We start from the raw sequence: 25,934 nt of genomic DNA on the forward strand, positions 1-25,934 counted from the left end.
CTTTATGCTTCAACTGAGATTACATGGCACCTGCTTACAGGTCTATAAGACGGTAGTTTGTTTCCCTTTCTTCTATAAAAAACAACCATGCTGCATGGCAGATGTCATCACTCTTGTTGGCTGCTGTCATTTGAGGAACTCTTTGTGTTACAGTGGCCCCATGTTGCTGCTGTCAGCTGCATTTACTGATGCAGATCCCTGCGTCACTCTCTTTCATACTGAATTTCAGCCTTGAAACTTCAGCGTTTTAAATTGAGTCCAATTGCAGTGATCTCCACGCACAGAAGAGGTTAGAGTCCCTCTCTGAATCCCACACACTGAATCATTGCAGTGGCTGCAATGACGCGCCGCTCCATCATGTGAAACCCCCACAGTAAGAAGGTGTGTTTGTTTTTTATGGCTGCATCTCTTCAAGTGAAGTGTGTCTCCAGCCCTCAGAGGGAGGGGGAGCGGGGCTGAGAGCTGGACAGAGCTCGGTAGAAGGAAGGACTTGTTTCTTTCTCATGTGAAATCCCTCTGCCTTCTTCCACCTTCCCCCATTTTACACAAGCTGGAATGAGCACCGTCCTGGATGTTTACGTTCAGTAGGTAAGTCGAAAAAACTTCCCTTTTTTGCTCACGCACTTTGCTTTTGTTTGTACACTACCAAAAGCCTCTTCCTAGCCTACGTATTCCGATAAATATTTTTGGGACGCTGTTTCCGACCATTTGAAAGCCTAAAAGTTGTATTTTACGCGCGGCGCTCAACAGGTGGATCTGTGCGCACCGAGCGGAGCGGCGCTCTGCTCGCAGACTCCAACACAACCAGCAGTCGTTACAGGTAATCATGTTGTACAATTAGTGTTGGATAAGTATCATATCCTTTTCTGGTGCGATATGCAGAAAATGTGTAGCAGGTCTTTGTGTGTGTGTGTGTGTGTTACTCAGACCTCTTTAGCCTGTTATTCTTTGAGGATCTGGTGAGTAATGAGTCTCTTAAATATTTGTGTTGCGGAGGCAGTTATTGTATAAACACAGCGGCTGTAAACGGAAGGAGGGTCACCCATTTCATCTCATAAAAAAAAACAATAAGCATGATAAATCTGAATTGATCTATCACATGTCCTGTTTCTATTAGAGCTTCTGATGCGAGGCTAAAAATATTAGTCAGCAGAGAGGTAAACACTGCATGTACATGGAGGTTTGACATCTAAATAGTTTTTTGTTGCTTGTTTGTTTTCCACTGTTTTCACTGTGTTATTTTTGGAATATGCTGCTTCTTGTCTCCACACCTATTGAATGGCTTTGAATTTACCCCAAAGCTGGCAGGACTTTTGAAATATCTTTAAAAGCCATCATGAGGCATCCATTGGTTAAAGCCATAGTTTATTGACTTCCTTTTAAACTTTCAGGCTGCCTGGATTATTGGTTTATGTATTTACTATTTACTAACCCTAACCCTGAATTGGTAAAGGCAAGGAGATATACAAATGAGAGAGCCTGCGCTAATAGGAAATGATCAGCTGTCCAGCATTACCCTAATATGAAAATCATGATGATGGAGTGAGTCACTTTCTGAGGATACACTGCTAAAAACCTTTCAGCCCCCATTACAGCTGTGAGTTGCTTGGGGGGCGGGGTCCATAACCAGAGAGATAGATAGATAGATAGATACATACAGATGTAAAATTGCCTTTTCCATAAGACTGTTGGTGACTCTTTTTGTTGTTATATTGTAGATGGGATTTGTCATCCTCCACTCATGAGTGATAAAAGAAGGCAGCAGTGCAGTGAAAGAGAAAAGGCCAGTCAACTTGGCCCATTGATATTGAATATTCAAACCTACAAAGTAAACACACTACAGGACATGTTGAGTGTTATTTAAATATCCTGAATAAAAGAATGTGAAGTTGTGGTATGTCTTCACCATGTGTGCGTGCACTGATATATTTGCACAGCAAATACAGCCATGCTGAAATGTTCACATCATGAAACCTTTGATTAAGGAAAAGACCGAAAAGTGTCCGATTGAGTTGCCTAATCTGTGATGTTCTTTTTGTTTCCCAGGTATTAACTGTTCGGATTTATATGTCAAAGGGGCTAAAGGTCAACACAATCCAATCTGATTTCCTTCTTCTGGCTGGCAGTTATCCTTTAAGGTTTGGATCCAAGCTCAGCTGAAAACGACCTCCTAGCTCATCATGTTCTGGCCTAGAGTTGATGACACATTGGTCTACAGTTCTCCAGAAAGTGACTGGATCTAGAGGTGGAGATCCCATCTACCATGATGGAGCCTTATCCGTCACCTTCCACAGATCTGCACCTCAACACCAGCATCCACGTCAGCAACAGCAGCTGGAGTGGCTTCCCTGATGGTGACTCGCTCATGATCAATCAAACCCTCACCATCCACATCCCCTTCCACAACGCTCTGCTGGGAGTCTTCCTGGCCCTCCTTTCTCTGCTCACCATCATCATGAACCTGCTCGTTCTCTATGCCGTGAAGAGGGAGAAGAGCCTGCACACCGTGGGGAACCTCTACATCGTCAGTCTGTCAGTAGCAGATCTGATTGTAGGGACCACAGTTATGCCTCTGAACTTGATGTATTTATTGGAAGACGAATGGAAGCTGGGGCGGGCTGTCTGCCAATTTTGGCTTATTATGGACTATGTGGCGAGCACAGCCTCAATTTTTAGCTTGTTTATTCTTTGTTTGGACCGGTACCGCTCCATCAGACAACCTCTTAAGTACATAAAGTATCGAACACGGGGTAAAGCCAGTCTGATGATTTGTGGAGCCTGGTTGCTATCCATGATGTGGATTATTCCAATATTAGGATGGAGGTCTTTCACACACGTCGACCTTAAACCTGAGGAGGAGAACAAGTGTGACACAGATTTCCGCTTTGCTACGTGGTTTAAGGTTATCACTGCTGTTTTCAACTTCTACGTGCCCTCAGTTTTGATGTTCTGGTTTTACATGCACATCTACTTGGCTGTCAGGCAACACCTGAGGGACAGAGAGAAAATCATACATCCAACAGAGTTTTTTGGGGACAATGAAAATAGTCAAAATGTTAAAATGCTTGAAACAAATGCCAGGAAGAGGACAAAACAGCTTTTGCTGGACCAGAACACTTTAGATCAGGTGTATTCCCTTGAAGACACTAATAAAGCAAAAGCTGCTCAATCACGCTCTCAAAATAAAATTGGTGTAAAGTACCAGCAGACGTCATTGCTTTTCATCACAAGAAAAAAACTGAGAATGGCACAGAAGTCCAAAAGCTGCTCTTTGTCTCCAGAGGACCAGCAGCCAGATACAGAGATTGCCCTGAGTCAACTCTCAGTCCCACAGGACGTCATCTTCTCGGAGAGGAACAACGAGAACAAACTACAAGCATCTTTAAATGAATGTCCCATCGCAGGACCAAACTCAGTCAACGGCGTTTGTGATATCAATCAGGTTTCGGACATGCAGGGGTTCACGTCTGCACCCTGTGATAGCTTCGGCCACGGCCGCCCGCCACCCTGGATGGACGAAGGGGCTGAAGACGCCCAATTGGACCCAGCTAATGCAGTGACTCTGAAAAAGACGTGGCAAAAGTTTATTGTCCAATCACGTCAGCGCATCCAGAGCCTGAGGATCCAAAAAGAGCACAAAGCGGCCAAGCAGTTGGGCTTCATAATCGCTGCTTTCTTTTTGTGTTGGATTCCCTACTTCATAGCTTTTATGGTCATGGCATTCTGCAGAGAGTGTGTGCACCATGACCTTCACATGTTCACCATCTGGCTAGGTTACATCAACTCTACTCTCAACCCGTTCATATACCCGCTCTGCAATGGGAACTTCAAACGGGTCTTCAAAAATATCTTTAACATTCGTTTGTGACAGAACGTGACGGGAAAATATACTGAACAAAATCAGAGGTGTTAACTGATATTAACTAGTGAGGACAGGACAAAAGGCAAACAGCTGACTGGCTCTAAACATCTTAGACCCTTTTAAAATGTAGATAAAACGTTGCATGTGAGTTGTTTGTGTTTGTTCCTGATCCTGTTTTTGTAACTTTAATGCACTTGTCAGATTCATGGCAGCAGTTGAGTATGATGCTGGAATGTAATGCTATTTGTTTTGTCTATTCTGTGCTACAATAGTAATGAAGTGTGTTTTGAAAAAAAAAAAAAAAGGTCTTAACCTCAAAGATGTTTTATCTGAAGCCAGGGAGACGGTTTTCGTCTGTTCCAGAGTGGAGAGGAAATGCTCAGAAAATAGTCTTTTTTAAAGCTATTTAGTTACATAATTGACGTTATAAAACAGGACGCTGCATGCCGAAGGCCCTGCCATGCATTCTTAAGTATTTTTGACACGTTTTCACTGAAGCAGGATATCAGACACCAGTCAGCCCAAGAAAAATATAAACCTTGGCTGCTGTCTGAGCTGATTTGGCAATTCTCTTATTTAAGGTTTCTAAACATAAAAAAAAACAAACAAATAAATTCCATTATCTTAAAAAAAATGTACATATATAACCTATAAAAATCTTCTACTCCGTGTGTTTGTTTGTTGTATCATCTCTTTGCTGTCATCAGAAAAAAACCTGAACTGTCCACAGAACAGAGAATTCCTGTAAACAGATTAAAGTCTCTGCTGTGGTTTAAATTTGGCTCTATGTCTGAAAACAAACACGACTGTGCAACAACTTAAACCCTGTCATCAAATCACAGCTTGTTTTAAGCTTTTCACTCTCACCTGTTTTGTGATGCGGAACCTCTTTTCATCTCATCAGACAGAAGGCATCAATTATAATTTCACAATGTTTTGGAAAGACAGGCATAAATTAGAGGGCCAAATAATTTGTATTGATCACACATTTGGAACAAACACATAAAGCTTTTCCATCAGACTCTGGTTACAAAACATCACAGCAGTGACGCTTAATCGAAATAATTACTGTTTCTGTCAGTACAGTACTGTTACCCTTACTGACAAGAAAATGGGGCATGTTATTATTACTGCATTTATTAAACTGTTGTCACTGCAAACTCTGTCAGTTGAAGACAAAGATTTCAGGGAATTGTTGTCTGTACATGTTTTGCATTAGGTATCCATTTCAATATTGAATGGTACATATACTATATATATAACAGTCAGTTTTTTATTATAAATAACTGAATAAACTGTTGAATTTAAAGTTCAGATATTGGAGAAAGAAATCTTATGTCTCTTCAATGGTGGTAAATTTTCAAAAATGATGAGGTAATTGTTTCTTTCCCTTTCTCATTTATAACTAGTTAGCAGGGAACTCAGTGAGTAGTTCGGTTAATGTTTGTCGTCACTAGTAACTATAACGTTTGCTTTTTTAACGTAACATGCCCGACAGTGGGTGTCAAAAATAAAGACCAGGCTCTGTTGAAAAAACAAAGGCAAATGATGAATATTTCAACTTTCCTACAATATAAATATTAATGCATTCAGCTTTATAAGAACACTTTACTTTGATTGTTCATTTTAATATGTGAGGTATAATAGTTGAAATAGAGGTCTTTGTCCTGCTTTTATAAAATGTAGATCAAGACACGCACAATCTTTCCTGCGCAGAGTGAACACAGAGAGGTTGTGAGTCGCTACTTAAAGACCTGCGGCGTCAATTATGCACATGCATCACCATCCTCATATCCGATACCTTTTACATCATGCCACTGGGAAAAAACACAATTTGGTCACTTCAATACGACTGAAGAAATGGCAACAGGAGGCACCAGCCTTATGCTGTTACCATGGGAATAATAAAAACAATGCTAGCTCTGGCTGAAGGGAACTTAAGCACCAGTTGGGCAAATAAAGCTGACATGTGCCAGTTTGCCAAAACCAACACTGGTAATAAAAATGTGGAGAGGGAAAGCGTAATTATGGGCTGCACAGTATTCCCAGCTGAACCACAATATCCACTGCAAAACGGTTTGATCCAGATCCCCAATGGCTCGTCTAACAGTGTAGTGATATATTTACTTGGAAGTGGAATGAAAAGTTTGACTTTTTTCACTTTATTCCAAAGATTGTAAAGGGTAGCATGAAAAGAAATGTTTTGAACCCACAGCCCCAGCATGAACATAGTGGCCCTTGACCAAAAAAACATCACTATATTTCATTATAATGAATGTTATTGTACAAAAGCCTGCCAGGACCCAGAACAACACTTACTCTCACACACACACACACACACACACACACACACACATTGTTTTCAGTGAATGGCTGAAGGAGGACTTTTGCACTTTGTATCTCTTCATCACGTTTATTTGGTTGATTTACTTTAGGTGATTAAAAAATATGGATTCATGCTTGCTAAAAGCTAAGATGTTCATCATGTGTCATCTGCTGGAGACATTTTCTTTAAGTCATTGTGTTGAAACGGTTCGCTTTCAGCAACTTTTAAGTATAAAAAGGGATTTTTAAAATCTGAATCCGACGACCCGCAGAGACATTTCTCTACATCCCTGGTGTTGTAAAAATGTCATGGTGTGTTTATGATTTTTTTGTTTTCCGTGCGTGTGAGTGTAGGTGTGATGGGAGGGGCGCTGCTGTTGGAGAGTGACTGGGCGTGTCCTAACTGCTGCTGGAGCCCCGCCCATAATCAAGGCATCTTTTTGAATTTCCCGCCTGTTGGCTGTCACACAGAACCGAGGGGTGTGGTTGCTCTTGAAATTTCTGACTTCAGCTCACGCTACAGGTTAACTCAGAAGAGAAAAAAGAAGTTTGGCATAATGTCACCGTTAAAAAAAATATGTGCAGCAGCCATTTATGTTTATTTTTAATTTCCGAGTTTGACACCTCAAGAGCTCATTTTTTCCCAAGTTGCTTAGAATGCAGCCCTGTTCAGTGTTTGAAAGCCGTGCTTTTTCAGTCATTACTCAAATGACAGCTACAGCGCCGCACTGGTTCCAATGAACGAAATGAACGAAAGATTTGAAAAAAATGAATGAGATTTAAAGACCTTAGTCAGTAAAAAGATCCGAACTTCCCATCACTAATGTGAGGCAGTGGCTTGTTTCACAGATTTCCCAGGTGGATGTCATAGGATACTTTTACTGAATAAATTAGTTTTTTTTGTGTGTGTCAAGTATAAATAGGAGTTGTATGAGGGAAATCTACCAGACACAGCATTGCAGACCATTGCTATTCCTGCCAGTTACTGTATTTAAAACAGTCTCTAAAAATATATAGCTCTCCTGCAAGCCCAGTTGCTATGAATGACAAATCCTACTTTTCTGCATAAGTTATGCTGCTTTGTTTTGTTTATATGGCTTTGTGGAAGGTAATGATGACAGATGTGTGTGCAGGAATAGGAGCAGAATTTGATTTCCCGCCCATGGTTCAGCAGCAGTTTCTGGTTAGTTTAATTTAAACAATTTACCAATAATACCTCAACCTGATCAGCAAAAAAAATATTCAGTTAATAATTCATTTCTAAAAAACAAACAAAACACCTGGCAACGTTGAAATACAAGCAATACACGAAATACAATTGACAGTGTACACATGAAGCTCACTGTCAATGTGTTGCCTTGTTTCACTCAATCACTCACTCACTGGATGTCAGTGGACTTCAGATGAGAAATGAGTCCATGTTCAATAAATTCACCACTCATGATTTTTAATCTCAAAAATTCTATCCTTAATTTTCCTTCCGACCACCTTCACCTTCACAAACAAACAAAAACTTACTTTTGCAAATAGCTTATGTTTCATGTGAAGAACAGTGCAAAGCTCAGATATCTCCAGTTTTCAATAGCTTTTTGACCCCCCCTCAAAAATAAATAAATAAATAAAATCATGCAATCTTACATTTGAGAACCTAACAGAACACTTGGATGAACGCTTGGATTATTATTTTTTTTTATTAAATATTGTGATCAAAATATTTTCATTCAAATCAATTTTCAGGCCTACCTATCTGTTAATATCAGCCAATGCATTACAATGACTTTATCACTAATTGTCATTCACGATGTTCATGAAATAAAACTTTCCTTGCTCAACACACCTGACGTTTTTTCCCCAGTGGTGGAGTTTAGAGACGGTCCCTTACTCATACAGGCACGGTGGGATCTCCGGATGGAGGAGCACCTGATGTCCCTGAAACAGTCCTGGAGAAAATGAGCTCCTCGTATTTTCCTCGCACTCCGCGAACAGTAGGCTGTTAAGTTAGTTTTTTGGCTGGAAGTGTGTTTGGTCTGTGATTTCGCCGTTTGGTAGCTGGCTGAGGTGGAAGGGGGTGCACAGCTAACACACAGCGGCAACCTGCTTCGGCTCCGTCCGACATGAAGAGAAACGGAGCCTACAGGTTTCTGTCTGTATTCTCCTGCTTTGTCGTTTGTGTTTTCGTGTGCATATTTTGGTTCTTCATATTTTACTCTATGGTGCTTGCGCCATAAAGCACAGAGTGAAAACAACTCGGGACCGGCTAACGGAGGCTAACCGGGTAGGCTAATTACCCACAGTGCACCGCTTTGTTGACAAGCCTGCGCATGTCACATGACCAACATCACCAGGAAGTAAGGATTTATGGTAAGTCCACAAGTTTGGTAAAAGAAAAATTGACACAGAAACGTGAAATCTGGGTGTGTTTGACTTTAACCCGGACCCCCGGGGTTAGGATACAGTTTTTCATATCACTGTTTCGTGCGTTGCCGAGTTTGTTGCCAGTAAAATCGTCAGTAAAAGCGTCAGAGGAAGTAAAGCTTCTGCTTTGATTTGTCTGTGTTAACTCCCTCTGCAGTAACTTCACCACAGTTAAACTATTTGCCCAGAAAATGTGTCAATATGAATTTAAACGTACATTGACCTTTTTGTGAGGCTCCAAAGAGCATCATGAGAAGGTCTTTTAAGGTTCCTGCTGCTGTATTTCCCCAGCAGTTTAAACATGTTTGGGAGGACTTCACTTTATATTGTTTCGTTTATTTTAACCACAAAAAAAATAAAAAGTACTGAGGTGTTTTATATTTGTAGTCTTAGATCATTAAATGTTCATATTACTCCTCCTCTAGTGTGAAGATTTTCTATTTATGTCTAATTTATGTCATTACAAACTGAACTTGTGATATGTTAAAAAGAAAAAAGTCTCATGTACAACTTATGAATTTGAACGTAACTTTTTAGGTTTTGAGAGATTGCAGTGTCTGCAACAATTTAATTTCAGAGCAAAGTGCAGCCAGTAAGATTGTGATGGCATCTAATACCAGTGGAACAGAGTCTGCTGCTGCAGAGCTCAAGCTGCAGTTCGCTCCCTTCAGCAGTGCTCTAGAGGCAGGTTTCTGGCACCAGCTTACTCAGAAGAAGCTCAATGACTACAGGCTGGATGAGAGCCCCAAATGTATCAAAGGATACTATTACAATGGTGAGTAGTGTTGCCGTATGTTAAAATTGTAATGGTCACTTTTTTTTCTGATAAGTTTCTGTCCTCATATATTTTTACTATGTAGTGACAAATGCATAAAAACAAGTTACAAAGCCAATTTCAAAAGCCAATTTGTAGATCTTAATTAGTATTTTGTAGAATACTAACATTTCTCTTCCATAGGTGACCCAGTTGGTTTGCCCACACGTCTGACTTTGGAGTACAGTGCATTTGATGTGTATGTATATTGCAGCCCTACCTAATTCTAATCTTAAATATTTTTGTTTGCTACAAAATGTAGAAATAGAAACATGCCACCAACAAAACACCTGAACTTTTACATTCAGATGGGGTCCTTATATGAAGCAATTAAATCTAATGAATCTCATTAATCTCCAGAGCTGTGAGTTGCTCATTTGTTTAACTCAAAGACACTTATTGTCGTCTTACAATGATCACATCTGTTTTAAAGGAACATGTGTTTATACTTAGTAAATATGTTTATGAAAAGGTGTGCAAAATTTCATTGTGCAGCAAACAATTAGTGGCTAGGTAAGGTTCGAAGAGAATTTTTATTTGCTTACATATCGGGAATTTGTAACACTGCAACAAAACGACTGTGGAATATCTGTTGGACTTACATTTGCATAAATGTAAATGTATTCACGTTCCTGTGTTTTTGTTCTGCTGTTAGGGATGGTCCAACTCCAGCACGTTGCTGTCCAGCTGTTGGAACTCTGTATAACACCAACACACTTGATGCTTTTAAGGCCACTGACAAGAAAGCTCTGCTGGAAAAGGAGGCCAAAGAGGTAAAATACATCTGGTGTAAATTTGCTCAAAAATAAATGCACGTATTTACATCAAGTTGGAAATTATCAAAAATTGGATGAGTGAATGAGTGCATTTAAATTTTTTTTTTGTAGATATGGGATGCCATACAGTCTGGGGCTGCGTTGAAGGACCCATCTGTCCTCTGTAGATTCATTCTGCTGACCTTTGCAGTGAGTATAAAAGGTGTATTATAAATGCGTTAGTTGCATAGATTAATGTGTGGCTATCTTGCTGTCATTCAATGTTTTTGTATTTCGTTTATCCTTTTCTTCCTATAGGATCTGAAGAAGTACCATTTTTATTACTGGTTCTGCTTCCCGGCACTCTGCTTCCTTGAAGGGATAAAGATTGTCCAGCAGCCTTCTGTACTAGACCAGGCTTTGTCAGCAAAACAGGTTTGTTCTTTGAAAATAAACTGGAATAGTACTTTGAAGTTTTAGCGCAGGTGCATTCCTCATTCCCTTTCTGAAGTGGGAATTTAACGGATTGCTGTTACAAAATTGTTGATGCCTAGTACTTTTTAGCTGGAGGTTAATGATAAAATGAAACGGATCAAGGAGTGCCTCATGCCTCATTAAGAGAGAATCAGAGTGAATAATGAATAGTGTGACAACAGTTCCGGGCCGCAGATGTGATTTCTCCATTCTCCTCCCACTCACCGAGTCTGTCTCGACAAATAATTTGTGTTCCATAACATTTTGACAGTTTCCTAACAGAGATTTGGAAGCTACAAGACAACCGGTGCACCTGCCAAAGTGGTGCAATGTGGACTGTGAAAAACTTAAACAAATGCAAATACTGCAAAGACATTCTCCCAACCAGATGGCCTTGTTTATTTAACTTGTAAAAATATACACTGTAAAAAAAGTCATATTATGTCAATTAGAATTCACAGCAAAGGTTATCCATGTAATGCGTGCCATAATTTTTCCTTATCATTTGTTATATTTCCAAATAAAGAATCACAGATCTATGCCCTCTGTAAACATTATCTATACCCCAATGTATTTTATATATACATGTGTGTGTATAATAATTTAAATAAAAATCCAACATCTGCAATTGTCATTGTTAATGTACTGCACAGGGGGTTGGTGTAGATAGCTGATGGCCTCGTTATTTCTGTCTCAGATTTCAGCCTTGCAGGAGGCCTATGATGGACTGTTCAAAAAGGGGACCGGTGTAGTTCCATATTTCCTCATGAAGTACACTGATGACACCGTTCATTTGGCTCCACTTGGGGACTGGGATACATTCTTCACTGATAACAAAAAGGTAATGTTTAAATATCCCCAAATGAGAAGTTTGAAAATATATTTATTTTATATTTCATGCTTTATATTTTTAATATTTGAAAAATTTACATTGATACACTAAAAACACCATAATTAAATCTGCAGATACTCTTAAAAACTATTTAGAGATTCTATCGTGGTTTAAAATATTCGAAAGAATTTGGTCTTGCCTATTTTTATTTCTCATTTTATTTAGATTTAAGTGGGAATGTTAATAGGATTACAGTGTCTTATCTCTTCCATTAGGTTAGAGTGTGATCTATTACACTCGCACACAAACACATGCAGACACACTACTTGTAATGTAAACACACTTTGTTTGGTTTCTCTAGGTTACTGTGGGTGTCTATGATCCATGTACTCTGTCTCAACATCCGGGCTGGCCTCTGAGAAATCTACTGGTCCTCTTGGCTAACCGGTGGTAAAACCCTCTTCTCTCTCTCTCTCTGTCGGTGTGTGTGTGTGTCTGGGTGAAGTTTTAAAGAGGTGTAGATCTTTAATGTGCATTTAAAACACGTTTTTATAATTTTAATTCTGAGTATTTTCCAGCTCACATTGAGTCCTTTATTTAGGCACAAAACCACAGTGTTAAAGACAGGAAATCTCATCTTAAGTAATTTCCTGACCGTTAAGTGTAGGGAGGAGGTCACTGACATTGCTTGATTGTGTTACTGATATCAGCTTCTGAAGTTGAGGGTGTTCGGGAAATTCCTGTGTAGCTCACTGAAAAAAATCAACAATTTAAGGTTTTTCTGTGATACTTGGACTGAAAAAGGACTGTGACTGCTGCTTAATCAGTGAGGAAGAGATAAAAGTGATTAATTCCGCTTGTTCCTCTAAGGATCACATGCGGAATATGATTGATGCTCTTAAATATCACTACATCACTATTAGAATACACTATTTTGTTGTCTAAGGAGTCTAGTAGTAGAGAAGGAGGGATTCATAAAACTCTAGCAAACCCATGTACTCACTTACAAGGAAGAGTTTAGCTGCTGCACCATAGCTGTTTTTATACACCACCATATACAGAGTATGGGTATTATCTAATGTATCAGAACATGGACACATCCAGTATTAGTGAACTGCATAATAGTGTTGCAGGTTGGAAGGCAGAAAGTGTTGGCTGACTCATGTTGCAGAAATGGTGGTAGTGTGTAGATGCTTGTTTATGTTTTGTGGAGAGATACATTTTACGGAAAATGGTGAGAAATATTCCAACGTACCAGTGGGGAGTGAAGGGTGCGTCAGATTTATTTCTAAACATTTGAACCAAGCATCCTTATTTAAACATTTTAAAATGTTAACTCAAAGCTTAAAAATTAGTCACTCGGGCATTTTAATTCCATCCGGTGAGTTAACCATGAAGAGTTTTTCCCGTGATGTGATGAAATCTTATTTTTCAACTTCCACATTTGAGGTTTGATGGAATAAGAAATAAGTATTTAGGCCCAAAGGAAATTTTATACATTTATTGTATATAAGTTTTACCTACATTTAGCACCATTTATTTCACACTGCATTTAGTTTTTCTTTTTCTTTTTTACTCTCCAGGTAAATGCTTATTTTTATTACAATAAATTTTAGAGGTAGCCAGCTATCTATATCGCTCCAGCTATAAAAATAAATGGTGCAGGTACAAAACTAAAACATCATTTGGTTCAGCAAAGCATGGACACAGAATGACCTTTTGGCAGATATTGAGTGAGTAGCTGTTCTGACACTCTTTGAGAAAGGAAAAAAAAAAAGAACACTGGGTATAAATATAACAAGAACATGCAACTACTATAGTTATCTCATTCTTCTGTATGGGAAAAAACCAACACAAAAAACTGTGTTGCATATTTCATGTTAGGTTTGTTTTGAATGTTTCATTCTCAGTTTGCTCAAGCAACAATTTAGGCACCGGGGTCAGAGGTTTTATCCAATGCAAACCTCATCAGTCTTCTATTGGACTGCGCTTTCTGTCAGTGATAACACAGACTCTTGATTTGGGCTTAGATTGGGCGAACATAAAATTACAGCAGGCCACCACATTTCACTTGTTCAGTAGTTACACATTAGTTATTAAACTCCAATTTAGCACCATATTAGGGGAAATATGATGGTATTTGGATGTGTGAATTTTGTTGTTGTGAATGTTCATTCATCTCTCTGGCATTTATGGTACTCCTGGGAGAGACAGAACATTTCCAGTGTTACTGCTACTAATATCTGAGAGATTAATTATGTCATATTTTTTTCTTTGTAGCTTTTAGTATAATTGATGCATCACTTGGGTGCCATTTTCAATGTTAGTCTTTCACATTGCCTTTGTGTGTGTGTGTGTTTTTCAGGGGATCTAAACTAGACACAGTGGAGGTGCTGTGTTTTAGGGACAGAACTCTCCAGGGAAGCCGCTCCATTCAGCACAGTGTCATCTTCCAGGTCAAGCTACCTAATCTTTCTGACAGCTCGGGTAATCTTGTTTCCTTTCTATGTGCTTGTGCAGCTGATATCCCAATTGTCATTGCAGAATCTTAGTTCACCAATGAGTCATTGACATCTTAGTTCTCCAATAAAGCTATATGCTTCCTTTTCAAGCCACACAAATGTCACACAGCTTTTTCATTATTCCTTTCCTTGTTGATAGAAGGATGAAAGTACATTATTTTATAATAGCAGGATAAGAAAAGAAAAGTGGATTCATGATCTGTTTGGAGTTTTGAGTTCAGATGAGGTTTCTTTGTTTACCCTATTCTCCCTCTTCAGATCAGTTTTAATTAATTCCCAGATAAAATGCTGTTGTAGCAACAATCAATCAAGCTATTCTGCTGGGTTTTGCATAGATAATAATATATTAACTAATCCACTTTGGCCCAGTATTTCAGATACATCACACTCAGCTCCTTATAAATATATATCTTGTGTGAGTACTATCCATGTTATTTGGGTGACTATTAGATGTTTTATTATCTTGTTTTCAGCTTTCTTTACATTTAGTATTTTTTTTTGTTTGTTTTGTTAGTTTTAGTGTGTTTTAAACTGCACTAACATATGTACAGATTTTTGTACAAATAAAGGTTCAATGATTATTCAATATACTGTAAAATATTAGAAATAATATGAACATTTCCTTGTAGGTTAATATCCCCAGATATATAGTACAGGCCAAAAGTTTGCACACACTTTCCTATTCATTTGAATGAGAAGGTGTACTATAAATGAGAACAAAAGAAGTGATTGATGTTTTGTAATTTAGGGGCACTGACATTTCTACCACACTGTTTAATTTGAATCTCACTCTGTAATACAACTTGTACTTATTTTACAGTATTTATTATTTATATTGCAGTGTGTCCGAAGAGCGTGGGCTGGGAGAAGAACTCTAAAGGGGCCATGGGACCCAGGATGGTCAACCTTAGTGAATGTATGGACCCTAAAAGGTAACCACAATTAACAATTACGTAATTAAGTAACAGAAGCTCCTTTTACAGTGGCTATTTTGTTTGCCTCTCGGCTCAGTCCGACACACACACTTGCTCAGAGCGTTTTAATCAAGCATCTTTTATCTGCAGGTTCTTGTTCTTATAAAAGTGTCTAAGCCTCCCTGTGTGATCATAGATCATAGTTTCTTTTCTTTCTTCTTCTTTCTTTCTTTGTTATCCCCAAGCCAAGCAGAGCCACAGTGCTTCTGTGTTAACAACATAGTTCTGGAAAAGTGATGAAATAAGCAAGGCTGGGTGGCACAGTGGATGAACACAATACAAATATGTTTGATTACTGTGTGTGTGACTGGGATAACTGGATCTTTTGGAGCAGATATTCCAACTATATATATATGCTGAAAATTATGACAATAGGGGCGGTTAGCACTGTTGCCCCACAACAAGAAGGTCATGGGTTCGGTTCCCAGCCCTGGGGCCTTTCTGTGTGGAGTTTGTATGTTCTCCCCTTGCTTGTGTGGGAGTTTCCCCAGGGTACTCTAGTTTCCTCCCACCATCCAAAGACATGCATGTTCAGTTTAGCTTGTGACTCTAAATTGTCTGTAAGTCTGAGGGTGAGTGGTTGTTGGTCTCTGTCGGTCTCTGTGCGGTGGGCCTGCAATGGACTGGCGACCTGTCCAGGGTGTATCCCGTGCTTGACTTTCTTAATTTGTTGCCTCCAGGCTTGCAGAGTCATCAGTGGATCTGAACTTAAAGCTAATGAGATGGAGGCTGGTTCCTTCCCTGGACCTGGACAAGGTGGTCAACACAAAGTGTCTTCTACTGGGAGCCGGGACTCTGGGCTGCAACGTAGCCAGGACTCTAATGGTAACGATGGGAAAAGCAAGGAAAGGGCAAACAGATGGACAAAAGTTTACTGTAGTGCTGCACATTATTATTATTTAGTAAATTATAAATGCATCCTGAGCAGTGTAACTATGGTGTAATGTTTTGATGATCTTTGCATTATCAAATTAATTCTTCCATTGTTTTTATATAATATCAATAATATAAACATAACAAGCAATAGAATTCTAATTAGAGCAAGAAACTTCTGTTTTGTGTGACTGTGTCTGTTTCTAGTGTCAGTAAAACTAGAAAACCTTTCTAAGGAGCTTCTTTAAACATTGACTAACATTTAACTATTTTATTTGGCCTGATGTTTGATGGGATTCTCATCTATGGTGTAGTGTAATTGATAATGTGACTAGACTTCCTATTAACAGAAAGAAAAGTTTATAAAAAACAGCTAGTATAACTTTTAACAGTTTTACCTGCACACTGATACATAAGATTATTTCAAAATGAAAATGAGACAACAGTCTCTATTCATTTGGACACACACCCTGGTTAGAATAACCTCCCTCTGATTCTTAATGCCAAAAAACTTGTGGTATTTCAAGTAGGTTAAAACAATGTCATTTGTTTTTATTTTCGTCCATGCTCCCAGGGCTGGGGAGTGAGACACATCACATTTGTGGACAATGCAAAGATCTCATACTCAAATCCAGTTCGGCAGCCGCTCTACGAGTTTGAGGACTGTCTTGGTGGAGGGAAGTCCAAAGCCACGGCGGCTGTTGACCGACTCACCAAAATCTTTCCTGGCGTGGTGAGTACTTCAAGTCAAATAAGACCATTTAGACTGAGGAATATGATTGATGTATTCAATTTCACCTTGTATGGCAGAATTACTTCCTCCTTTCATATTGACTCTGAAATATTTGGGTTTAGAGTCGGCTCAGAGTAGAGCTGCTGCTCCTTTGCATTGAGAGGAGTCAGTTGAAGTGGTTCGGGCATCTGGCAAGGATGCCTCCTGGGCGACTCCTTTGGGAGGTGTCCCTGTGTCCCTGGCACGTCCAGTTGGGACGAGGCCCCAGGCAGACCGAGGACCAGGTGGAGACAGTATATGTCCACTCTGCCCTGGGAACGCCTTGGGATCCCCCAGTCAGAGCTGGCCGATGTGGCCAGGGAAAGGAAAGTCTGGGGCTCCTTGCTGAAGTTGAAGTTCAACCTTGAATGAGTGGTTGGGGATGGATGTATGAATGAAATATTCAGGTGTTGAGTTTTTCTCTGTGGGTTTTTGCAGACTCTTAAAAACTGTGCATCTCCACTGACATTAGCAATCTGAATTAGTTTAATCTTATTCCTCCTTGATTGATTGTATCTGAGATGGGATTGCCAAATAATGTGGGAAATGAAGGCTAACCCTAACATCTTCCATTTCACTATATAACTGAAAGCAAAAGCAAAAGCAGCTGCAACCTCAGAGTAAAGCACTGTTTTGGTGTGAAGAAGAGCACCCATATCACGTTAAACCAGTCAGATAAGCATTAAATGAATGCATATTTATAATGTGAATCAGGTGCATGTTAAATTCCAACAGAAGCCATGATTCACTTTTTCTCTACTTTCCCTCCCAATATTCTGTGAGACTAGGCTTCAGGAGATCACAAAAATTCAAAAGGTTTGGTTGTTTGGTAAGTCATTTTTTTTATTTGTACTGTACGGCAGTGGCAGGTATCACACGTCTCATAAACCTACCTAACACTCTAAATACCCTACTGGTGTAAATCCCAATAACTAATACTTTCTAATAACCAGTAATTGCAATAAATGGTAAGCTGTGATGTAATTTGCCTTGAACTTGGTAGGACTGAAGTATCAATTTAAATATACTGACCATGAGGTTTGTTCCTAAAATTAGCTTGGCCTCCAGCTGGTCGAAAAGAAAAGAAGACACGCTTAAATGCATCCTCCCACCTACACAAACAGTTGTCATGATGTCATCAACTTGATATCCAAGCTCTGCTCACTGTTTGTGTTTCCCTCTTGTTTTTACGTGACTACACTAGAAAGTAAAGGATAGAGGAATAACTCTTGACGGATGGCCCTGTGCTGTCATGATGTGTCTTGACGCTTTGTCTGCTCTCTGTTCAAGCTGCATCTGTACCGACTCTCCTATTTTTGTCGTTGTGGCCATGTGTCTGCTTCTTTCTCCCTCATGTTTTTTTCTTTCTTTCTTCTACAAATGCGGGGGCCTCAGGTGTGAGTTTGAAAGAATGAAAGAACAAGAAACCGGCTGCAAGCACACAAATTAATTAATTCAATTGTTTAAATAAGGTCGCTGTGTTGAAAATGTCAAAAGCAGATTTAATCTTTTTTCAGGGGACAAACACTGTCAAGTGACATTTCCAGGATACTTTGTAAATGCCAACATCAAGTTCCTTTTGTCTCCTTAAATTTTGTCAACGGTCAATTTTGAGCTGGTTAAAGAGATCAACAGTGGCATTGTGGAAGTCAAAATTTGATTCAAATTTTTGCAGCCTGAAATCACTCTGTGATTGTTACATGAACATCATAGTGACATGCAATTTCAGAACACTAAACACCAAAACATGCAATTTCAGTACATGGTCAACAGCTCCCACTCTTGAAATGTGGAGAGTGAAAGCAAAAGATCCACTGATTCAGTAAAAGTGGCATTTAGATCTCAGCTCTCACACCTCATATTTGCCCTTCTCCCTCCCTCTCTCAACTACGAAATAACTTTTGACTTTTCCATTTGCCTTGTTGTCAAGTCTGCAACAAATAGTCACAGTAATACAATTCTGGCAACGTACAATAAAATTGAGTAATTGAATCAAAGAAGCCCCATTTAGCATCCATTTTAATTTTATTTTCAAAGGAAGGTTTTCTTTGTGTGATTTTAAAGTTACTCTTCTTCACTATACTATAGTGATACTGCCAAAAATTAGTCAACTGTGGCAAGTAACACTGCGGGAATGTTTGGTGACTGGAGCTCCTAAGCTCTTTGCTATTTGTCAAGACTAGTTAGACACCCAGCAGCAAGCGAGCCAGGAGGACTTTACAAGTCATGTTTTCAGTTTCTAGACTCTCAGAACAGCTGGTTGGATCTAGAAATGATTGAAATAGAATTAAATTTGACATTTTCCAGATTTTCATCAACATTTTAGGATAACACTAAAACCCATTATATTGAATTTTTTATACTGTAGCTGTAGAAACCAGTGTCAGGTTAAGTCTAATTGTGTGTAGGTAAGCATCTGCAACAAAATAGCAGCATCTCACCACAAAGAAAATAAAAGCCGTCATAGATGTGTAGGTATTTTTATTCGTATCTAAATTTAGGTTAGGCATTTAGTTTATGTTAAATATTAAAAGTCAGCAGTGACATTTTCATGTTTATGTTCAAACCATAATCAATGGATGATGTGAGCAGAAAAGAAGAGTGAACTTGAGCTAAATTTGCCAAAACCACAAAGTTGTCGGCTACTATATTTGTCATCTCAATTTGTAAACTCTATTTTTCACCGCCTATCCTGCCTTCTCACTTTTCAGATTTCAGAAGGTTACAATATGAGCATCCCAATGCCTGGCCATCCAGTCAATTTCTCTCAGGCCACTCTCTCCCAGGCCCAGAGGGATGTTGAGCAGCTGGAGAAACTAATTTCAGAGCATGATGTGGTCTTCCTACTGATGGATACGAGGGAGAGCCGTTGGCTACCGACAGTGATAGCTGCCAGCAAAAGAAAGGTGAGAAGGAACAGTCACTAAGTGGAGGGTTAGAGGTCGAAAGTAGGATTATTAAAGATTAGAAATTCAGTGAGAGTAAAGTCCTTCATGGATTTGTAATTGAACATCCAGTCACAGGTATGCAAATACAAATGCAAAGATTTGGAATACTTTGATGGTAGTATTGAGATTTGCTTGGTCAATCAGTTGGAGCTTAAAAATTTAATCAAGTTGATTTCTCTCCCAGGAAATTGAAATTGCTTGATAAGATCAGCCACATTTATAGTTTACCGCACGGAATTGTATGAGTTGTTAGTCTGCATTAAATTTATTAAATATTGTATCAAGAACTTGTAATGCCTCCAGTGGTATCACTCATGCAGGTCTAACATTGCACTTAATATTACATAAGTGTTTTTTGGCCAGCTGATTCTGCTTTCCTCATCAGCTGCTCAGCTCAGAGGTTATTTAGCCATTAGTGCCATTAGTGTAGACTGTTTTTCCAATTTATTCCTGTTTATTTCCATTGTTCGCCTCAGAGTCGAGATGCTTTCAACAGTTTAAAGAGCCTGCTAATGTTTTATGCCACTGCATTCTGAAACAAGTCCACGCATTGCATTCATATTGTGTGTCTAAAACAAGCCATATAGGAAATTGGATGTGCTGAGCTTGTGCATATTTGAAAAAATATCCCTGTTCTTTTATTGCCACTGCTTTCTATATACTAGATATTACCATGATTTTTTTATTATTTTTTTAAACTCTCCAGCTGGTGGTGAATGCTGCTTTAGGGTTTGACACTTTTGTTGTGATGCGCCACGGCCTGAAGAAATCCCCTATCAGTGAGTCGCCCTCTGGGGGGGCAGAGTCTTCCGCTTCCTGTTCCTCTGCCTCCTCCTCGTCCTCAACACCAGCTGGCTCTGCACCCTCCATCCCAGGATCCTCTTTGTTCTCCAACATCCCAGGACACAAGCTGGGCTGCTACTTTTGCAATGATGTTGTGGCACCTGGAGATGTGAGGAAAGCACACAATCATAAAGCATACATTGGAAAACATAAATCAGACAGACAGGATTCTTTAGAACATATTAGAACACTAATTTATAGAGCTGAGTTCATCAAACTTTTTTTTTTTTTTTTAAAGAACTCCATAGCACACCACCTACCAACCACCCAGCAGTAGACAGGTGAAGTTAGCGACTAGGGGGCTTCTATCTATCTGCCAAAGAGACATATTTCCCACAACACTAAGATGGCTTACATAACCCCGGTGCTTCTGAAAGTGACTTTTTCTTGACATTCAAGCTCTAGCTCTGTCTGTATTTTGTGGTCCTGACACTCTTTGTTTCTCCCCATGCTCATTTTTCCTCCAGTGCCCTGTTTTTATCAGTAATTCATGAAAGCTATTGATCAGTTAGTAAAGGCTGCAGCCTCATGTTGGAAGCTGTGCTGTTAACCTCTAGCTCAAACTTTAAATGCCATATGGCTCCAGCCCGATGTAACCGATTATGCAAATATTAACATTTCAATTATAGGTTACCCACAGCCTCTAAATATTAGATATGAATCAGAATCTGTTGAATGAAGGGAAAAGAAATTTGTAAATTATATACATGTTTCGTATTTTATATATTCGTCATCTCTCACTGGCGATAACAGATCTGGAAAAAGTAAACTCTTAGTTAAAGGCTGCATAACAGGTGTTCCATATTATGTGATCAAAACACCTGAATCACGCAACATAAGTCACTTTGATAAGAGCACCATCTGAACCTGTTCAACATCAAAATAATTATGAACTTGTGATAGGCACTGAGACTTCTCCAGCTGTTTGTGTCACTCTTGTTGTATTTGTAACAGTCTACTAGGGATCGGACTCTGGATCAGCAATGCACAGTCAGCAGGCCAGGTCTTGCCATGATTGCTGGAGCATTGGCTGTTGAGATGATGGTGTCCATTCTGCAGCACTGTGAAGGGTAAGAAAAGAGTTATAACATTTCTGCAGGTTATTTTGGTGGAATCACTGTGCTAGTTTCAAGTGTGTCAAACTGTCAAAAGAAAGAAAAGAGCATAATATCTCTCCCTTTTTCTTTGATTGAAGTTGTGGTTCTGTTTCTCTCTTAAATTGTTACAAGTACACCTCTGGATAGCATTGTACACTTTTTTAAAATTATAAAAAAGGGAATAGAAATCCACTTACAAAAAGATGTTTTTCTGTCTGAGTGCATTTTCAGAAAAGATTAAAAGTGCACCAATTTGCATTGACTTCAACAAAGTTAACCCCTTGTAAACCTTAAACACTTAAACACTCAAGCAACAAGATGAATATGGCTGCTGCATCAATCACCAGGAAATAAGTTATAACACAAACAGGAAGTGCTTCAAACATTTGGTGCTGTAAAATAAACTCAAATAAAGTCTTCAAAGTGCCACTACCAGCGACTGTAGTGGGCGTGCACTTGTGCTATGTTTTGGTGCGGCAATGAAAATGATAAGACTTTAACCAAAGACTGCTCTCCGGAGTCACACGCCACATGCCACCACCTACTATTTGAGATTTTGAGAATTTGAGAAACACTGGATTACAGCAAAAGCCCTTTGCCCTTTGGTTGAAAGTTTTCCTACTTTATATCTTGTCTGGCAGGTCAGTGGTTAAATGTACACTATATTCAAATATTTGTCATTTATGTTTTGATTTATTAGCTTTATCACAGTTAGAGTTGGACAGAGACAGGAACAAGAGAGGGGAATGACATGCAGGGCAGACTCAAACCTTTGCCACTGCGGTTGGTGATTCAGTTTTATGTGAACAACAAAACATGAAAAAAGAAGTCATTGCAGTCAGAGGTGTACACTTTTCAGAAATGCTTTCTTAATTCCTTATTCGCTAACATTTTTTTTGTTAACCAATTCCCATAATTCTGACTCAAAATTTTAAATTTCCTGCAAGTCAGACACTTACTGACTGACTGAGCAGCCCTGAGCACCAGTGGGTGCCTAACATTCAGGCATCAAACGCTTAATGCTTGTATCTTGCGCAAGGCTTAAATGTAAAGAAGATAATACCTTTGAGGCTCATAAACTTTCAGGAGGCTTTTGCTTTTTGGGGGTGCAGCACTGCAGCAATGTCTTAAAGTGCTGCAGATAGTAGATGTCCTTGTAATGCAGCTGCCCAAGTTTACTCCAGTATATTATTGAAGCTTTGTCATAATTCCCAGCCCATCTCTTCCTTTGATGCTTCAAAATCTCTACCGCTGCAATGCAGTCAGCTCTGAAGTTAATTTGGCAGCACAATATTCTCCTAAAATTGTTTTTTTCTTAAAAACAGTGTTTTGATGAAAGTCATGCTGAAGTGGGTGCTTGCTTTGCTCGATAAGACTGAAATTCGTGTTTCGAGATGTTGTAAGCTGTTACAGAGCTACTCTGCCTTTACTAGATAAAACACTGAGAAACCAAAGGAGAGTTTTCATGTACTTTTGCACCCATTTTCACAACAAACGTCCCCCTCTCTTACATCTGAACTGTATCTTTTTTTTTTTTAATTCCCAATTTTCATCTTTTTAATTTGTTCTTCCATGAGATCTTATTTTCTAACAACCAGAGGCTTTGGAAAATTGTCATAGAGATCAATGCGACCTTTTTTTACAGTATATCTGTTGATTAGGCAGGTTTTTCTTTAAACCTTTTGTTTTTTTATGTACTGAACTTTTCTTTTTTGCTACATAGAGGCTATGCAGTGGCCAGCAGCAGTGATGACCGAATGAACGAACCTCCCACTTCTCTGGGTCTTGTGCCACATCAGGTGAGACTCTCACGCACATACACACATCCGCATGTTTAAAATGATGAACTCTGTTCTTGATCCTCTCACTTTCACTTGCTCATCCCCTCCAATACACTAACTGTGTAACTGCTAACAGTTATCCCAATATCTATGTGTGATTATAGCCCGAAATTAACTTCTCCCACAGGTGGAGTTCCTATGGAAATAAATGCAGTTTTTTCATGGGCAAATACTTGGTTCTATATTTGTGTGTGTGTGTGCGTGGTTGGGTACATCTGTGTTGGTTTAGATTACATTTTGTCATACATGTAGCTGCTTAAATATCAAGCAAAATTGGTTCCTTTTTCAAATGGGATGGTTTAGCAACAGGGCTTACTGATAATGGCCTTCAGGGAATGGAAGTCATCATCATCATCATCATCTTTAACAGTGAGGTGGCCGTCAACAGTGCAGACAAGACTTTAATAACTATGCAGTTAAGTTAATACCACTCAGACACTGTTTAAATAAAACTATTGGCTCTGTACAGGGTCATTTCAAGGCTAGAGTGATGTGCTTGATTGTTATATCAAAATTTACAAGCAATCTATGTACAAACTCCCATAGAGTAGAAGCAACACATCAGACTGTGCTGTCCACATTTTAAAATGGCAGATGCAATGTTACTTTCTCTGCTATTGTAGTTTCTAATCTGGCCAGTTGACTTGTTAAAAAGCAAAGATGGTCCAGTAATGAGGGTGGTTCACCATAACAATCCATAACTTGATTTTATTTCATTTATTGATCTTTTTTTTCAGTGCCTATTACTGTTGTTGAGAACAAAATGTTGAAAATGAAAATTCTGCGTCAGAATAGAAATCTGGACACAGTGGCTCATTCAGTTGTTTAATGAAAAAAAATTCAGAGCTTGATATATAAACACAGTGGAGGCTCTGCAAGCTAATAATGTGTGTGCAAATGTGCTTTTCCAATTTTGGACACTCAATTAGCAATTTTACTCTGGTGATTTCCTTGGCAATAGCTTTTGTGATTATATCCCTAAACCAAACAGTCTGGTCTGTGGAAGGGTCTGGTCTCTGTGGTCCGGTGTAGTCTCTAGTCTCTGGAGGGGTCTGGTCTAGTCTCTAGTCTTTTCCTTGCCTCAGTCCATCACTCTTCACCCATTAACCAACCTAGACATGGCTGCCCACGCCGGGACGCAAACCCTTCTTACCACTGCAACCCTCTTATTTGCTCAGTGTCTGGGGGTCCGGTCTCTGGTGGTTGTGCTGTGTGTTACCTCGTGTTGATTAATAGACAGTAAACTATTATCAAACTTATACTTAGCTAAGAATTCAACCTCTTTTCTTCCCTTTCTTTTGTTGCTCCGCTAATCTAACTAAACGAAGCAATGTGCTCTAGCTCTCTGTCTCCACTCTCTCTTTCTGCTCCTCCTCTCCTGTCCTGTGTGCTACATGTCTAGTTCTTCCTCTACCGCCTTTTATGATAGTACTTCTTGTCATATATGCAGGATGATGGCAGAAATCTAGATTCGTTCACGAACGGATCTGTCTGCCACACATTCTCCGTGTAGGAATGGCTGATTTGTTCACAACTCATATAATAGGGTCTTCGGGTCTGAGTCACATGACTGCTGCGCATTCTCAGTGTAGAAATGAGACTCATAACTACATGTCTTTGGGGCTTTTGTTCATTATTCACATGGCTACAGCAGTAACATGACCAATGCTGTTATTACTGGTGGGGAGAGCTATCTGACGTTAGCATGAAAGTTAACATTAGCTATCTAGCCGTAGGATGGATGTTTAAGTTGCCTTTCCATTGGAACAAATTCATACACTACGGATCTTCAGTGACCAGGTAGGCTAAAGTCAATAGCCATCATAGAATGAGAATTTTTTTAATGATAGGCGGAGCGCTCTCCTGCCGGCAAATGAGGTAATTAGTCATTTCAGCTTTAGTAGGCTTTGCCCCAAAGGAGTGCTCAATAGTTTATATGCCAAGTGAAGCAAACCATGTTGCTCTTCCGTGTTTGAAAGCCGTGCTTTTTCAGTCATTGCTCAAATGACAGCTACAGAGGCACACTGGTTCCAATGAACGAAATTAACAAATGACTTGAAAAACGAACGATATTAAAAGACCTGAGTCAGTAAAAGATCCGAGCGACTTCCCATCACTAGTTCCTATTAAAAATCCTTTCCCCAAAACTACAGTTAAAAGTCTGGATTTGAAACGACCAAATTTATTCCTAATAGTGAATTTCCTTCTATTCATGAATTTGATTGAAAAGCTACATAAGGTGTGACCTCATTGCCTGCTGCTGTCACATGCTTAATAATTCACAGCCTTCATTTGCATCGCTCTCAGTATTTCAACCTAATATTCCAGAGGGGTGTGTGTGTGTGTGTGTGTGTGTGTGTGTGTGTGTGTGTGTGTGTGTGTGTGTGTGTGTGTGTGTGTGTGTGTGTGTGTGTGTGTGTGTGTGTGTGTGTGTGTGTGTGTGTGTGTGTGTGAGAAATGCAGAGTTAATCATTTGTTTGAACAGGTGTATGACTGCGAGGAAATGTCCGTACAGATTTTTTTTTACTGAAACAACATGTGATGGCTGAAATGTCTCCTCTACCACCAGCAGAGTGGAATCAAACAC

The 25,934-nt window shown here is 39.3% G+C and overlaps 2 protein-coding genes across 3 annotated transcripts in view; both read left to right on the forward strand.

Annotated features, from left to right (window-relative positions):
* Positions 1–551: 551 nt before the first annotated feature.
* hrh1 (histamine receptor H1) lies at positions 552–4,209 on the forward strand. Of its 2 annotated transcripts, none has more exons than XM_029502694.1 (2): positions 552–588; positions 2,047–4,209. In XM_029502694.1, exon 2 carries the CDS (start codon positions 2,264–2,266, stop codon positions 3,866–3,868), a length of 1,605 nt encoding a protein of 534 aa, XP_029358554.1. In that variant the 5' UTR covers positions 552–588; positions 2,047–2,263; the 3' UTR covers positions 3,869–4,209. The 2 variants fall into 2 exon arrangements, with proteins under 2 accessions (XP_029358554.1, XP_029358555.1); XM_029502695.1 differs by lacking the exon at positions 552–588 and adding an exon at positions 751–820.
* A 3,879-nt stretch (positions 4,210–8,088) lies between these two features.
* The window catches only part of atg7 (ATG7 autophagy related 7 homolog (S. cerevisiae)), a 48,631-nt gene continuing 30,785 nt past the window's right edge, over positions 8,089–25,934 (forward strand). The window contains exons 1-16 of the mRNA XM_029501425.1: positions 8,089–8,548; positions 9,180–9,377; positions 9,561–9,615; positions 10,072–10,189; positions 10,304–10,381; positions 10,490–10,606; positions 11,343–11,486; positions 11,839–11,927; positions 13,843–13,964; positions 14,841–14,931; positions 15,654–15,798; positions 16,421–16,579; positions 19,330–19,524; positions 20,273–20,518; positions 21,364–21,479; positions 23,230–23,305. Of these exons, the coding sequence (XP_029357285.1) occupies positions 8,509–8,548; positions 9,180–9,377; positions 9,561–9,615; positions 10,072–10,189; positions 10,304–10,381; positions 10,490–10,606; positions 11,343–11,486; positions 11,839–11,927; positions 13,843–13,964; positions 14,841–14,931; positions 15,654–15,798; positions 16,421–16,579; positions 19,330–19,524; positions 20,273–20,518; positions 21,364–21,479; positions 23,230–23,305 (1,989 nt within the window). The 5' untranslated portion in view covers positions 8,089–8,508. The remainder of the gene's footprint in view (positions 8,549–9,179; positions 9,378–9,560; positions 9,616–10,071; positions 10,190–10,303; positions 10,382–10,489; positions 10,607–11,342; positions 11,487–11,838; positions 11,928–13,842; positions 13,965–14,840; positions 14,932–15,653; positions 15,799–16,420; positions 16,580–19,329; positions 19,525–20,272; positions 20,519–21,363; positions 21,480–23,229; positions 23,306–25,934) is intronic.

Source organism: Echeneis naucrates, chromosome 5 (assembly GCF_900963305.1).
Source record: "Echeneis naucrates chromosome 5, fEcheNa1.1, whole genome shotgun sequence".
Lineage (NCBI taxonomy): Eukaryota > Metazoa > Chordata > Actinopteri > Carangiformes > Echeneidae > Echeneis > Echeneis naucrates.

Coding starts and splice junctions, on each gene's coding strand:
- hrh1 (XM_029502694.1), top strand. CDS start 2,264: ATGATGGAGCCTTATCCGTCACCTTCCACAGATCTGCACCTCAACACC.